The sequence below is a fragment of the Vairimorpha necatrix genome, chromosome 4, assembly GCF_036630325.1.
Source record: "Vairimorpha necatrix chromosome 4, complete sequence".
Classification (NCBI taxonomy): Eukaryota; Fungi; Microsporidia; family Nosematidae; genus Vairimorpha; species Vairimorpha necatrix.
In genome coordinates this window covers 1,264,768-1,278,384 of record NC_088819.1, presented here as the reverse complement: position 1 = coordinate 1,278,384, position 13,617 = coordinate 1,264,768, and the positions used below count along the sequence as shown (strand labels likewise).

Here is a 13,617-nt window from a genome sequence, read left to right as displayed (position 1 = left end):
ACAAAAACGAAATTACTGTAATCTTTAAGCTATTTGAAAAAAATGATATAATATTGAAAATTATTGAGAGTACTACTACCACAAAAAACAGCTGTGTATTTATTAATAAAAGAAATATCAGAGCTTCCACTCAATGAATAAATTTAAATTTTTAAGGGTTGAATAAGAAGTGTACAATCAGCGAAAAACATATGTATATAATTAAAGGAACAAAGAACATAATTTAAAATATGTAAGACTTTAAAAATTAAATTAATTCGAATTATAAATCTTCCTATATGATAAAAATGTGCTTGATTATGGAATTAGAAAGAATCATATTTAAAACTAACAATGAAATATATGTATTATTAAAAATAAAAAAAGATAAATCGACAATTTTAACCACAAAAAAATGTGTTAATAATCAAAACTCGAGATTTGATCTGCTGAAAACCTTTGAGGAAATATTTTAGTATAAATACATCATTATCAATGCTGTTAAAAATCCTTGGAAGGATTTGTCAAATGCCTGTTTGTTCATATAAAGTAAAAAATAATTTTTTTAAAAAAACATAATTTATATTTTCAACTTCAATATATATATAACTATACTGACTGTGATTAAAAAAAAATAGAAAGTAAAAATCAACTACATGTTTTTTTGACTTTAGGAATAACAACACACCCAATAAAAAATTTTAGAACTAAATATAATAGTTAAAAACTTTGCTTTGGAAGTACAATATAAAAATTGAAAATTTTACAATATTTATGTAATTGTTTGTCATGTTTTATTAAAATATATGCAGATTATTATCTTAACATCGAACCAGTAAAATTAACGTCATCAATGTTGCCTATATGATTCCTCTTTTATAAAATTACATGCTATTATAAATTGACACCTAACAGCTCAATATAATATTAATCTAATATTTAAACACGTTGTATCGTTTTGAGGCTTATCTTTTCATTTTCTATAGGGATATGTTTTTTTGATGTTCTTCGTTGCATCTTGCTGACTAAATTATCGTAAAAAATGATATATGAAAAAAAAAACTCCTATTAGAAGGTAATTCGTCATATGAACAATAAATATTCCATATCTGCAATTCCATAAGATAGTAAATAGCACTGACACTCCGTCATATATTATTTCGTAGGTAAAGTTAGATTTATCTCCAACGTCGATTACATTTCGATGTTAAAAATCATTTTTTTTTGCTCTCTATTTCTACGAATCTGGTATTGTCAACTGGAAATCTCTTTACTATCTACAACAATGTATTATTTCAAATTTCTTTCCGCCATGTTTTCTGTAACGTTTAACAAGTGACATAATAATTTATAGTATATAAAAAAAATCTTTAAAGGATATGAATTATGGACATAATCTTGATTTGAGAAATTGACAATTATACTTTTATTTCTATATGGTCTATGAAAAGTCAATCAAATACAGACCAACTATATTCTTGCAAATGGAAAGATCTGATTGATTACATTATGAAAACTTGATGAAAATTAATGACGAAGCAATTGTTAGCCTATATAGACCCCCGAGAAATAATATTAATAAGATAGAATATGACAAAATGTAATGTTTTAATCTAAATATAAAATTTACAAAAAAAATTACTAATTTTCAAAAATGTGAATTCTACATAAGCACTTAGGAAAATTTGCTATATAAGTGTTAGTCTAATCAAAATATATCATAGAAAATTATTTTGCGACCAAGGTTTTTTTTTTGTTATGTAATAACAACTAAATGGTTTTTACGCAAAAAAATAATAAATTAACTATAAGATATAACTTCAGATAATTACTTTATTTGTTGTATATCTGACTTACCTGATTATATATCTCGATACATTTTTTTGTTTTTACAAATGTAACATTTAATTTATTATTTAACAACTCAATAATTCTTCGTACTTTTATCTTTTGCGAATAAGATTCATATTTAAACTTATTTAATTCTTCGTCAATTATTTCTAGAGTTTTTACTATAGGTATATGATCAAATGCAGATAATATTTCTTTATTATAATTAAACATCGCTTGTTTAGTCACAGCCGAATAACTTTTTGAAGTTATATGTCTTTCTCTTGTAAAAAAAATTTTCGTGAAATGCTTGAACAGATCTATGAATGCGGAAATTATATTGTGGGTCTCTAGTGGCAAATTTAATGTTTTAAGTTTTCCACTAGTTCTTGGTAGTTGAATGTTTTTAATTCTCTTTAAAAATTGAGAAAAACGATGAATTTTTATGCTATTAATTTGGAACTTTCTATAATCTTCACTGTCTTTTAATATTTGATTGTTGGTATACTTTTTTTCTATTATAGTATTTTTCATCAGTAGTATATATTGGTCAATATTGTTCCTACATTCTGACAATATTTTATAAGATTTTTCAAATTTATTGGATATTTCAACTGAAAAAAATCCTTGGCTATATTCAGTTTCTTCGTTTACAATACCTGATTGGTAGTTATTATTTTGCAATTTTGAGTAGATTTTGTTGCTAATTTGGTCTAGATTAGTTTGGTTAAAATTATTATCACATAGATTATCATCATAAAAATATATTCCATATTCTCGTCCCAAATAATCTGACTGCTTCAAAAGTTGTGTAAAATTAACAAAAGAAGAACATTCTGAGTCAAAAACAGTTTTTTTAAGTTTATCATATGATAAAGTTTCATTAATCTCACTATTATCATTTTTTCCAGAAAGATTATGGTTTAATTGTGTACAATAAATAATACCTAATGTCAATAACATTCTAAGGGCATGTTTTTGTTATAAATAATATGATAATTTGTGTATTTGCCCGTAAATATTGTTTTCAGATAAAATAAGAGAACGAACTCTACTATTTATATTATAATATAAAGGAAAATTACACGTCAAGTTGAATATAAACTCGAATACCAAACTTCTAATAAACTCATACATGTGGCAAAAAACATCATAGCTTATGTGTAAAATTAATATATTGCATCACATAGAACATTAAACTTCTATATTTTCGTAGTTCTGTTTAAATGGCATTTATAAGATATTTTAATCATTTAAATTTATTCATATTTATAATTATGAATATACGTCAAATTTTTTATTAAATTATATAATTTTATGAATTTTTTAGATTGCAATATACTACAGAATATATCAAATAAAGAACTCAGTACATAAAATTAGGCAGGTAGAATTTTTTGTACATTTTTATATCTCTTTGAAATTACACTGAAAATTCAAAAATTAATATAATATTCAAAAATCATGTTATTGCATCTAACCACTAAACAAACACATTTTAAAGCTATTGTACTTAATTTTTTAATTTTATCTCTATTTTTTTATTTTTCCAAAACGTTGACATTTTAGACTATCATTTTGTTTGTGTCATAAATCAATTTATTATCCGTCTTAATTTTTTACATAAGAAAATTTACATATTAAAATGTATTAAAGTATATGATATAGCTATATTATGCCTTTATATTTGTTTTATTATAAATAAACAATATACTCTAATTGTTTTTTATGAGTTTTGTTAATAATATTGTAATATAAACAAATAAAAAAAATGTCTTAAATAATATGAATTTAGTATTATACATTATAAATGTAACCAACAAAATTGTGCTTTCATTGCATACTATAAAATAAATGAACTTACAAAATTGTCTGATTTATACAAAAGCTGTTTTTTGATCCGTTAATTTTTTATAAAGAACGCAAATACATTAAAAATAGAGCTTTAGATTACAAATAACCATTATGCTTTGTTCATGAAATTTTTATAATTTTTATTTCATGTTATATAGGCTTTATTAATTATAAATTGAAGAACTGTTAAAAATTTTATCTTTAAAAAAAAAGTATTAGAAAAAAGTAATAATTTTGTTTTAGACATATTGCTGCATTTTCAATTTGGGAATCGTGATTTTATGCAATCTTACTGATATTATACACTACAACAATGAAGAAATACTATCAACAGTCAATTAAAGATATATGAGGGATAAAGTAAATATTAAGGACACTTCGGATATTTTGTTTTAATTATATTATGTCAAAATGTTGCTTGATTGGTATAAAAGGTGTGATCTTCCTTCAAATAAATCTCCTCTTACATATCTAGGAAAATGTCAGAAATAGCAATATATTTTATCCAAAGCATAATTTATATAAATGTCATTTTTAAACATATGAAAAAGGCTGTGGACTGCTGGCTGCCCAGCAGTCCGAGAAGAGTTAGTTTTATTTAACTTCTTTATACCCTTATCGGTATGATTTTCTTTTATGTTCGTGGGAGGGAAAATAAAGTTTTTTCCTTCCAAAACATAATTGGGGAGGAGAAGAAGAATACCTACAAAATGGTATTCTCTAGTCTCCGGGGGTAGTCTTAGGACCGCTAGAGATCTGTCCCTTGGCATTTTCTATTCTTTCATGTTAAAATTTCTTTGTTTTAACTTCATTAAATATGTTTTGTTAATCACTAATTATGATTTTATTATAAATACTGTTTAAAACATGTTCTTATTAATTTACGATGTAATTATTTTATAGCTTTAATGTTTTCCTATTTTATTTTGCTTTTAACTGTATTTTCCCAAAGTATTTTTCTTAAAATTCCACTTTATGTTCTTGTATTAATTGGATCAAGTCCTAGATTTGTTAACACTTGATCTGTTTCGATGTTATAATTTACCGATGTTGAACGATTCATATAAAATATATCTTAGTATCCTGTGATTGTAGCAGTAATACTGCAAATATTTCGTTCTACTTATTTTTTTAATCATCATAGTTATTATTATGGATTATTGCTAAATCCTCACAAGTTTTTATTAAATTAATATTTTTTTAAGCTATTGTCACCAAGTCCCTTTTTTTGTTTAGTATACCGATATTACTTAATATTTTGAATAAAATGTCATAACATAAATTTTCATAATTTATATAGTTTTTCGTTTCTAATAATAATCAAAAAGCTATAAAATTTGAGTTTGTTGTGTAATATTTTTCAAGTTTGTTAATCCCCTATTAATTAATTTTTTCTTATTCAGTCCATTGTCTGTCCTATTTCCAATTATCGTACTTGTAGTATTTTGGTCTATTATTGTTATGTCTAACAATAAGTATCCAAATATTATATTTAGAGCTGATCTTAGTTTGTTTAAAATTCTTTAAACAATGAATTCTATTTTGTTATTTAATACTATCAAATGAAAAACATATTAATGCCTACTGTTTTTTTTTGTATTTTCGAGTCTTGATAAGATTGTTTAAAATTCCATTAAGCAATCCTTGCAAATATTTCTATTATTTTTATCATTGTCTAAACAATTTTCTCTACAAAAAAATGATATATATATAGTTGATTTTTATGGTAACTACCTCCTTTCTATTTCTATTTTAATGTATTGTTTATGATAATATTGTAACTGCATTATTTGTAGATCATATTGTTAATATAAAGTAGGGAATTTGACCTAGATCAATATTATCATAAGATAACTTATAAACATCAAGAAGTTTCTTAAATGTTTCAATCTGAGTTTCATTCTGGATTTTAATTTCTGTATTAACTAAATAATAAAACTCATCAACACAAAATCCAAGGAAATAACGCATATTACCTAGGTTAATCCGTAAACAAAAATAACACTTATTAGTTAAAACTATTTTATTAGTGAACAGATGACTGAGACGTTTTCAAACTACAATTATTTTGGGGATTTTTTATTTCGTAAATAATTTTTTGCAATTCATCATCTGTATCACAAATATTTTCTTATTTTTATTAAAAAAATTATCCTCTATTTATCTTGCAGTGTTTAATATTTTTAGTTCATCTACTGGCTTTTTCATAATGAGATAATTGTTATAATCATATACACTATATAAAAATATAATGGAAAAAATTTTAAAAACATTCAATATGGTTTCTATGTTCTTTTCCATTTCTATGATAATGCCATTAGAAGTTTTTTCTCTGCTTTAATTTTAAAGCATCCATAATTTAATGTTAATCTACGATCAACTCCTGTATTAAGTATTCTAAATTTGATGTTTTCATCGTATACATTGTAGCTTGCAAATATACTTACGTTTATATTTTTTTCAGATATATCAACATATATGTAATCTCTATTTTCTATCTTTATCATAAGCATATCTAAAATTCTATTTAATAAAGTTTGATTTGTTTTAACAAGCTTAATCATAATAAATATTTTCAAGATATTCATATTGGGGAAGTATAATATTTTTTATATAACTTTTAATTTAAATCATTTTGTTATTTTATAAATCTGTCATCTTGTAAAAAAAAGCTATAAATGATTAGTATTTGGCTTAAAAAAATATTTTACATATATCTATACTCTAGGTCTAAGATGATATTGATCAAACCACCGATCACTCCCTTTAACAATAAAATTATATATTTATGTTTAAGATTTATTTATAATTTGTAAATAGATTAATATTGGAGAAAAAAATCAAAGAGAATAGAAAAAACAATTTGTTTTCATTGATAAACGTAGGATGATGTATTGATCAATATCCAATATTTTGAAAACGAAATTGGCAACTCCAGATACATTCATTAGGACGTTGATTAATACTAAGTTTTTTAAATAAATATTTTCACTTAAAATTCTTTAATTAAAAATTTTTCTTTTATCCATAAGATGATTTTCATATAATATTTTTAGATAAAATAATTTGTATAATATTTAAACTCGACGCTGCCAATTATATGTTTTTATGTTTTAAGTAAAGACTTATATTACATTTTAATGATTTTTTGATGTCAACGATGACCTATTAATTTGTTTGAAATTTTCGCCACAAACCATTTTGTATTTTCACTAATCCACTTGAACTAATATTTTCAAAAATTGTGCTGCAGAAACATTAAGTAACTTTTATTGAGGTATACTTAGTGTATTTATACTTCTAATTTAACAAAGATAGGCTCCGCTTAGCGTCTCCTACTTGTAGGTAGCTTCGGGCTCCATAGTCCTTCCACATCGGCTTCGGCCCATGTCCGTTGTCAGTCCCAATAAATGCACTGGGCGTATTTATTAGCGAGATCATTGGATTTACGCTTCTAACTTTTTTGAGATTTAGAGTCTTGTGGTATAATATTTTTGAAACTTAGTCACTATACCGTCACAAGTGATTACGTAGGATTTAATTCTGTTTTAAAACCATATATTAAGCCTAGTTAATTCGTAGAAACATTGATACTATTATATAATACTAATCTACAAAAAATAAGTATGAAAGAAAAGGAGTTAAGTACATAAAAGCAAAAATTTGAGGCGTATGTTTATTTATGAAGGAAATATAACAACATTTTCTAAATATGTTATAAACATCGATTATAAGTAAAAAAAACAGCATTATAAGATTTGAGATAATGAATTAATGCAAATTACAATAATCTGAAGAAAAATATATTTTTTGTAAAATCCAAACATTCAAACATAATATATATCTTTTAAAAAAAACTTCCTTAATACTTCTTTCGTTTAGTATTACGCAAAGAAGTATTACTAATTTTACAATAATAATCTATTTTTGTGTGCAGTCATAATCTTGAAAATGTATGTATGTACTTATTGTTGCACACATGCTCTAATGGCCTATGTTGATAACTTTTTAAACAATATAGACTTAATTACAACAAAAAAATAAAAAATGTTACAACACTTAAGTGTACAATAAAAAATTTTAATTTTGAGAATAAAGAATTTCCATAAAATATATTTCTGTTTGTAATTGAAGCCCACATTATACAAAAATTGTAGTCAAAATCATTTACCTACCCTTCTCTGCCTTGTTTTTTATATTCTCTACTCCTCCATTCGGCATTCTTAAAGATATTTTTATAATATTTTTTAACAAAGAATTGTTCATATTGGTAATTTCAGTCATCAATTCAAACCTTTGTCAAACTTTGCTTTGTTCTTAGTATTTTGCCATATAAATAAGCTCGAGAGATTATTTTATTAGTAGGTTCAATACGTTATAGAAAAAAAAAAAGTCAAAAGTACAATCACCAGTTCATAAAGAGAATGTAAAATATATGCAATTTGAATAATAAAAAATATAATAAACATTTTTTAGTAACGACACATGATTAATTGCTTACTTACATGTAATTTGAATATCAGAATAATAATTTAAGAACATGACCGTTTGGAACCCGCTTTGGGAAAATGAACCCTTATGAAATTTATAAGGACCCCTCTTTCAAAAAATGGCAAAATTGACAAAAACAATGTTTGTTGAGGCAGATGAGCTTTTTAGTGATGGATGTATTTATACATGAGAAACAAAAAAATCTTATTTTGAAGACATTCGATGGTGAATCGGCGTGCACCTTGCTCATTTCTGCAACTAGTAGAAATACTTCTATTTCCTTGAGGTAATACAAGATAATGTATAACCTGTTTCTATTATGATCTCTAACCAATGGTAGCATGTGAGGCCACATTAGACAAGCAAAGGGATGGAGCACATTACTTTGAATCAATGCATCAATACTGTAATTCCTAGAGATTCAAGAAAAAATACCAAATAATTTAGTTGGTTTTGGCTATTTCAAAAAGAAATATTTGATCTATACATGGAATTATCAGAACGAACACTATGAGCACCTTTTACAGTTCCTCTGGGTTTTAAAATCCCTTAAAATCAACAATAAATCGTTGAGTCGGTTTTTATAATTTTTTTTTATTTTCCCCTTTTTAGATTTTTCAAAGCGGGTTCCAAAAGGTCATGTACCAAAATTTACAATAGTGTATAAAATAGTAATAATTGTGGTCGCGAGCGTTAACTCTTGCAAGCGTTAATCCCATTTTACAACCAAAAAATATAACCAATAAAAAGTACACAAATGATTTTTTTTAATTAGATGCAAATTTTAAAGTTTTTATATACTAGTTATAAAAGATATTTATATACCTCTTTCAATTTATTTTTCAATTTCTTGTTTGAAAAACTTTTAATATTCGTTCTTCATGTGAAAAACGGAAAATTATTTAGTTTTTAAGTTTTGATATTATTTTTAAAGTCCTTAACTACAATGATTCTGTCACAAAATTCAAAGTTTTTCTTTAAGATATGGACCAATGAATGACGATCCGTCGTTGCGAGGTAATTTATATCGACAGATTAGTTTCAGTTTTTTTCTTCAAGAAAATTGTGACACATCTTTTATATTTCCTAACTCAATTATTATTTCAATTTCTATTATGCTATCAGTTAAATTTTTTTTTTTTGATGCAAGTAAGAGGTAGAGAGAAACCTTACATGGGTACCAAAGGGATTCGGGTGTGATCCTCATCCAACTGGTACTGTGGAATTCTTACTTACTAAAACTCCCTCCATACAACTTGACGATGAAGCAAGCTCCGCCGTATCCATTGGACTTTACCTCTAGGAGAACACTCCCCATTTATACCTCAAATCGCGTCCAGAGTGACCTCACAGCGAATATACTCAGCGGGCATCGTTATCTATAACCTGAAAATAGAAATCATCGTACTAACATAAAGGTCCCTAAAATCATCTGTATTGCACACACGGCTTCTTACACAACCACATCACCAGCCCGCATTTTTATTGAGCTGCTTTGATTACCAGTCTCCTACTAGTTATGGCAACTGTGTTACAGAATCTTGTAGGATAGGGTCCACGAGACCTTCTATTGCCCTACTTCGTCTAGTCTCTTAGTTGGCTCTAGGATCCCACTCTAGAGTGAACTAGCCATTGGCTCCAACTAGGCCGTACCCATTCGATACTTTTATGAATCATTAAGTCACCAAAGGGCGATACTGCTTTTGGCCTTGAGGTGCGTTTCTACACTAGATGCTAATCCCCTTGTGGCTGGACACACACAAGTTTCATTGAATCAACTTAATGATTATCGTGGACATTTTCATCATCTGAGTTGTTCCAACTGCATCATAGAAAGTAGAAACAATTTTGGCGCCCCTGGGAATCGAACCCAGCCATTGCTCAATGGAAGCATTGCCTTCTACCACTGTGCTAAGGGCACCTTCAAAGAGTAATAACCCATAGCGAAAAACACGAACCTTTAAACAAATGTAAACACATAACTGCTGGAAAATTCTGAATTAAAGTAAAAAATTTAATTTTGTATTAATTATAACCATTAAGTTATTATTTGTTAATAGTTAATATTGTTTTGTAAACTGAAGACTTTATAAACTTGCTACATTGATCAAACAATGTTGTATACTATATTCTATCCAGATCTCATTAGATTTTATTATATGTAACAAGTTTTCACCTTATTTTCTGAGTTTTTAATTCTTTTATAATTTTTATTAAAATTGTTCAAATACTTTTTCAAATATTAAGTTTTCTACTTTTGTTGCTTTAATTTTATATATTTATTTAATTTGTTTTATTATTGATGTCAAAACTGTCAATTAACGCGTGGCGGTGACCGCTAATTTGAGATATGACGTCGTGTTATTGTTCACTTAAATCATAATTTTTATATACAACATAGATATAATTAATTGAAGAAAATCTGTAGTATACTACTTAGTCTAAATAAAAAGTCACAGTCATTTGCAAAAATATGAATTTCACACTGGCACGAAAATGTACTAAAATATTTTAATTATATAGACGAGTCAAAATAAAAAAAAATTTTTGAACCATATTATATAAAAAATTATTTCATTTGACAATACATAAGAAAATAATGAGAAATACATCTTAAGGTGTTGATAATTGTTTTTACAATTTACTTAAAATATAGACGTAACTATTTTTATTTTAAGTAATTACACACATGTGCAATTTATTATATAAAAAATATAAACAAGCATTTGTTTATAACAAAAAATACTAAATAAAAAAAAATTAAAAAACTGTAATAATTTAAGCTCTGAAAATAAAGTAAATCAAAGATCATCCTTTGGATTGTAAAATCGGCAAAATATTAAGTTTTAATTGGTTTTAGACATGTTTGCATTTCTGTTGGAAAGCAATTCACTGGCTTGGTAGCCCTTCTTGATTGTAAGTTCAGAGAAAGTTTGCATTTTGTTCTATTATGATATCGTTGAAGTCGTTGCTTAGAAAAATAAATGATTAATTCTTAAACAACTTGGTCTAATTGTCTATTTTAAAAGGAATAATTGTTAAACCAAAAATTCTTTTTTTTTGTAGTATTTATGTTCTCAAAAAAAAACAATTTCATTTTTTACAATATTTTACATTAATTTCTTTTAATTGTAATTTATATATGTCTATTTCCAAAAAGAGAAATTTGTTTAATGAGAATCACAATTTTGTGGTATTTATAGTATCACAAATAATAAAAAATATCATTTTTGAGTGGTTTCTTCAAACTTTATCTTAATTGTGATTTTCAAAGAAAATTTATTTTTATTGTAATTTTTTTATGTATATAAATAAAATTTTTTTTACCCCTATTATGAATATCTTGGAAATATTTTTTACACTTGTTTTTGTACAAGGAGACCTAAACACATTGCAACATGTCCAAAATATGGTTATGAATAAAATTACAACAGGAGATTATTTTTCATTAACAAGTGATAAAAAATATTCTTGCTTAAAAATAAAAAGTCTATGGGAAGGAAGTATTGAAGTTTTAATAGATGATCCTAGAAATGTTATTCCGGAACAAAAATTGATAACTTGTTGGATAAAATGTGAAAATAAATCCGTTAACGAAATTTGTATTGATTTTGATGAAAAAGTTGCGTCGAAGCTTGATTTTGACAGTAATGATTCTGTTTTTCTAAGATACGAAGAAGATAATCTAAATAAGCATGTTAATTCTGATAAATCTATTACAATGGGAAATATCATTGATAAAATCATAGAAAGAAATAATGAAAAAAAAGACAAAGGACAATTTTATTTTGAAAATATATATTCAAAGTATTCTTACATGGATATAGAATTTGAATATTTGCAAATAAAACATCAGGATGATCAAATTGCGGAATATAAAAACGATTCTTACGTTTTTTTAGATCTCAATTCAGCAGAAGAAATCAACAGGATTACATTTCGAATAAATATAGAAAATACTTTTTGTTTTTTTGAATTTTCCAAGGAAGATTTAACAAATATGCTAAAATCCATAATAAATAAGAAGAAAATTTTAGTAAATGATTTATGCAAAAAAATTTGCGAGTTATTTGAAATTTCCGAAGATAATTTTCTTGTGCGTGAAAAAAATATTACGATTTTTTTAAGCAATATAAATATCGAAAAAGAAGGGTTTAAATTATATCAAGAAAATGACGATAACCAAATTGAAAAATCAGTTATTAAAAATCCGATATTATTAGATAATTGTTTGCATCAAGATGAAATTAAATCTTGTATTGATAAGAAATGTTTGAATGAATTTAAGGAAGTAAATAACAAAATCATGGAGATAAGTGATACTAAACAGTACAAAGAGATTGAAGCGTTTTATTTTTTAATCCATAAATATGAAAAAATAAATTTTCTCATTAAGAGAATTCTAAATAGGCCAACTTCTAAAGTTAAAAGGTTATTTACACATCTGTTAATTATTTCAGATATACTCAACAAAAATAATTTATCTATCTTATTTGAAAATGAAGAAGGTAACGAAAAGAAAAGAAGTGAAATTATAAATTATATTTGTGAGAGATTATCAGACAATAGTTGGGATGTTTCGTATTTAATTAAAATATGTTTGCTTATTGAGGCTGAAAGATATATTAATGAAAATGACGCAAGTAAAGATATATTATTTATAACTTTGAAGGATATTGGATATCTTATTAGTTCCCAAAAAAGTACAAAAGAATTCAGTCTTGATAAAGAAAAGAGATATATTAATTTAATGAAAATAATGAAAGAAATCGTAGATATACTTAGTGAAAATTTTAATTGTCTAAGTATATATAATATTATTGAAATAATTTCATTATTTTCAGGAACAAGATCAAACTTTATAGCTAAATCGGATACAGAAGAACATGGGGAGTTATTTAAAGATGATATCATTAAAAAAAATAATCTTGATGTTAAGAAAGTGGAAAAAATCAATGAATTAGTGTCTTCTAAGTTATTCGAAAAATATAATGGTAAAACATTTACGAAGTAATAAAAAATTTACTTAAAAAATATTAGGATCGCATTTATCTACTAACACGTTAAAATTTTGCATATAGGGGATATTTCTGTGTACAAAAATGCTCTTTCAAGCTTTTTATTTGACACCTTTCCCAGAAAGATTTTTTTAAAAATATTATTAGAGTATTTACTGTTTTTTTATGCCATTCCTGTAAAACTCTTTAATATAATATTTTATATTAAGATTTAATAAATTATCGCCATTCTTAGAACATAATAACTTCATACTTTTAACTTTGACATAAATTTGTGAGGGGCATTACTGCAATTTTTTCATCAACCCATCTTGGTATGAAAACAGGACTTAAAAGCTAACTTTGAAAATCTGAAAAATTATTTTATTTATAAACTTTAATGTAGCTTCAAAAAATGATTTGCAAGTTTAATATAAATGTATATTGTCTTATTGTAAATTCTTTG

General features: G+C 25.2%; 3 protein-coding genes across 3 annotated transcripts; 1 reads left to right on the top strand and 2 right to left on the bottom strand.

The window, feature by feature from the left end:
- Positions 1-1,812: 1,812 nt before the first annotated feature.
- VNE69_04215 (putative SP-containing protein) lies at positions 1,813-2,772 on the bottom strand (the record flags this gene model as incomplete). Its single annotated transcript, XM_065473467.1, has 1 exon — positions 1,813-2,772. One exon carries the CDS (start codon positions 2,770-2,772, stop codon positions 1,813-1,815), a length of 960 nt encoding a protein of 319 aa, XP_065329539.1.
- Positions 2,773-5,966: 3,194 nt separating this feature from the next.
- On the bottom strand, positions 5,967-6,251 carry VNE69_04214 (uncharacterized protein; the record flags this gene model as incomplete). Its single annotated transcript, XM_065473466.1, has 1 exon — positions 5,967-6,251. The coding sequence occupies one exon, from the start codon at positions 6,249-6,251 to the stop codon at positions 5,967-5,969; it is 285 nt and encodes a 94-aa protein (XP_065329538.1).
- Positions 6,252-11,488: 5,237 nt separating this feature from the next.
- On the top strand, positions 11,489-13,168 carry VNE69_04213 (uncharacterized protein; the record flags this gene model as incomplete). The annotated part of the gene is made up of 1 exon (XM_065473465.1): positions 11,489-13,168. The coding sequence occupies one exon, from the start codon at positions 11,489-11,491 to the stop codon at positions 13,166-13,168; it is 1,680 nt and encodes a 559-aa protein (XP_065329537.1).
- Between the last annotated feature and the right edge of the window lie 449 nt (positions 13,169-13,617).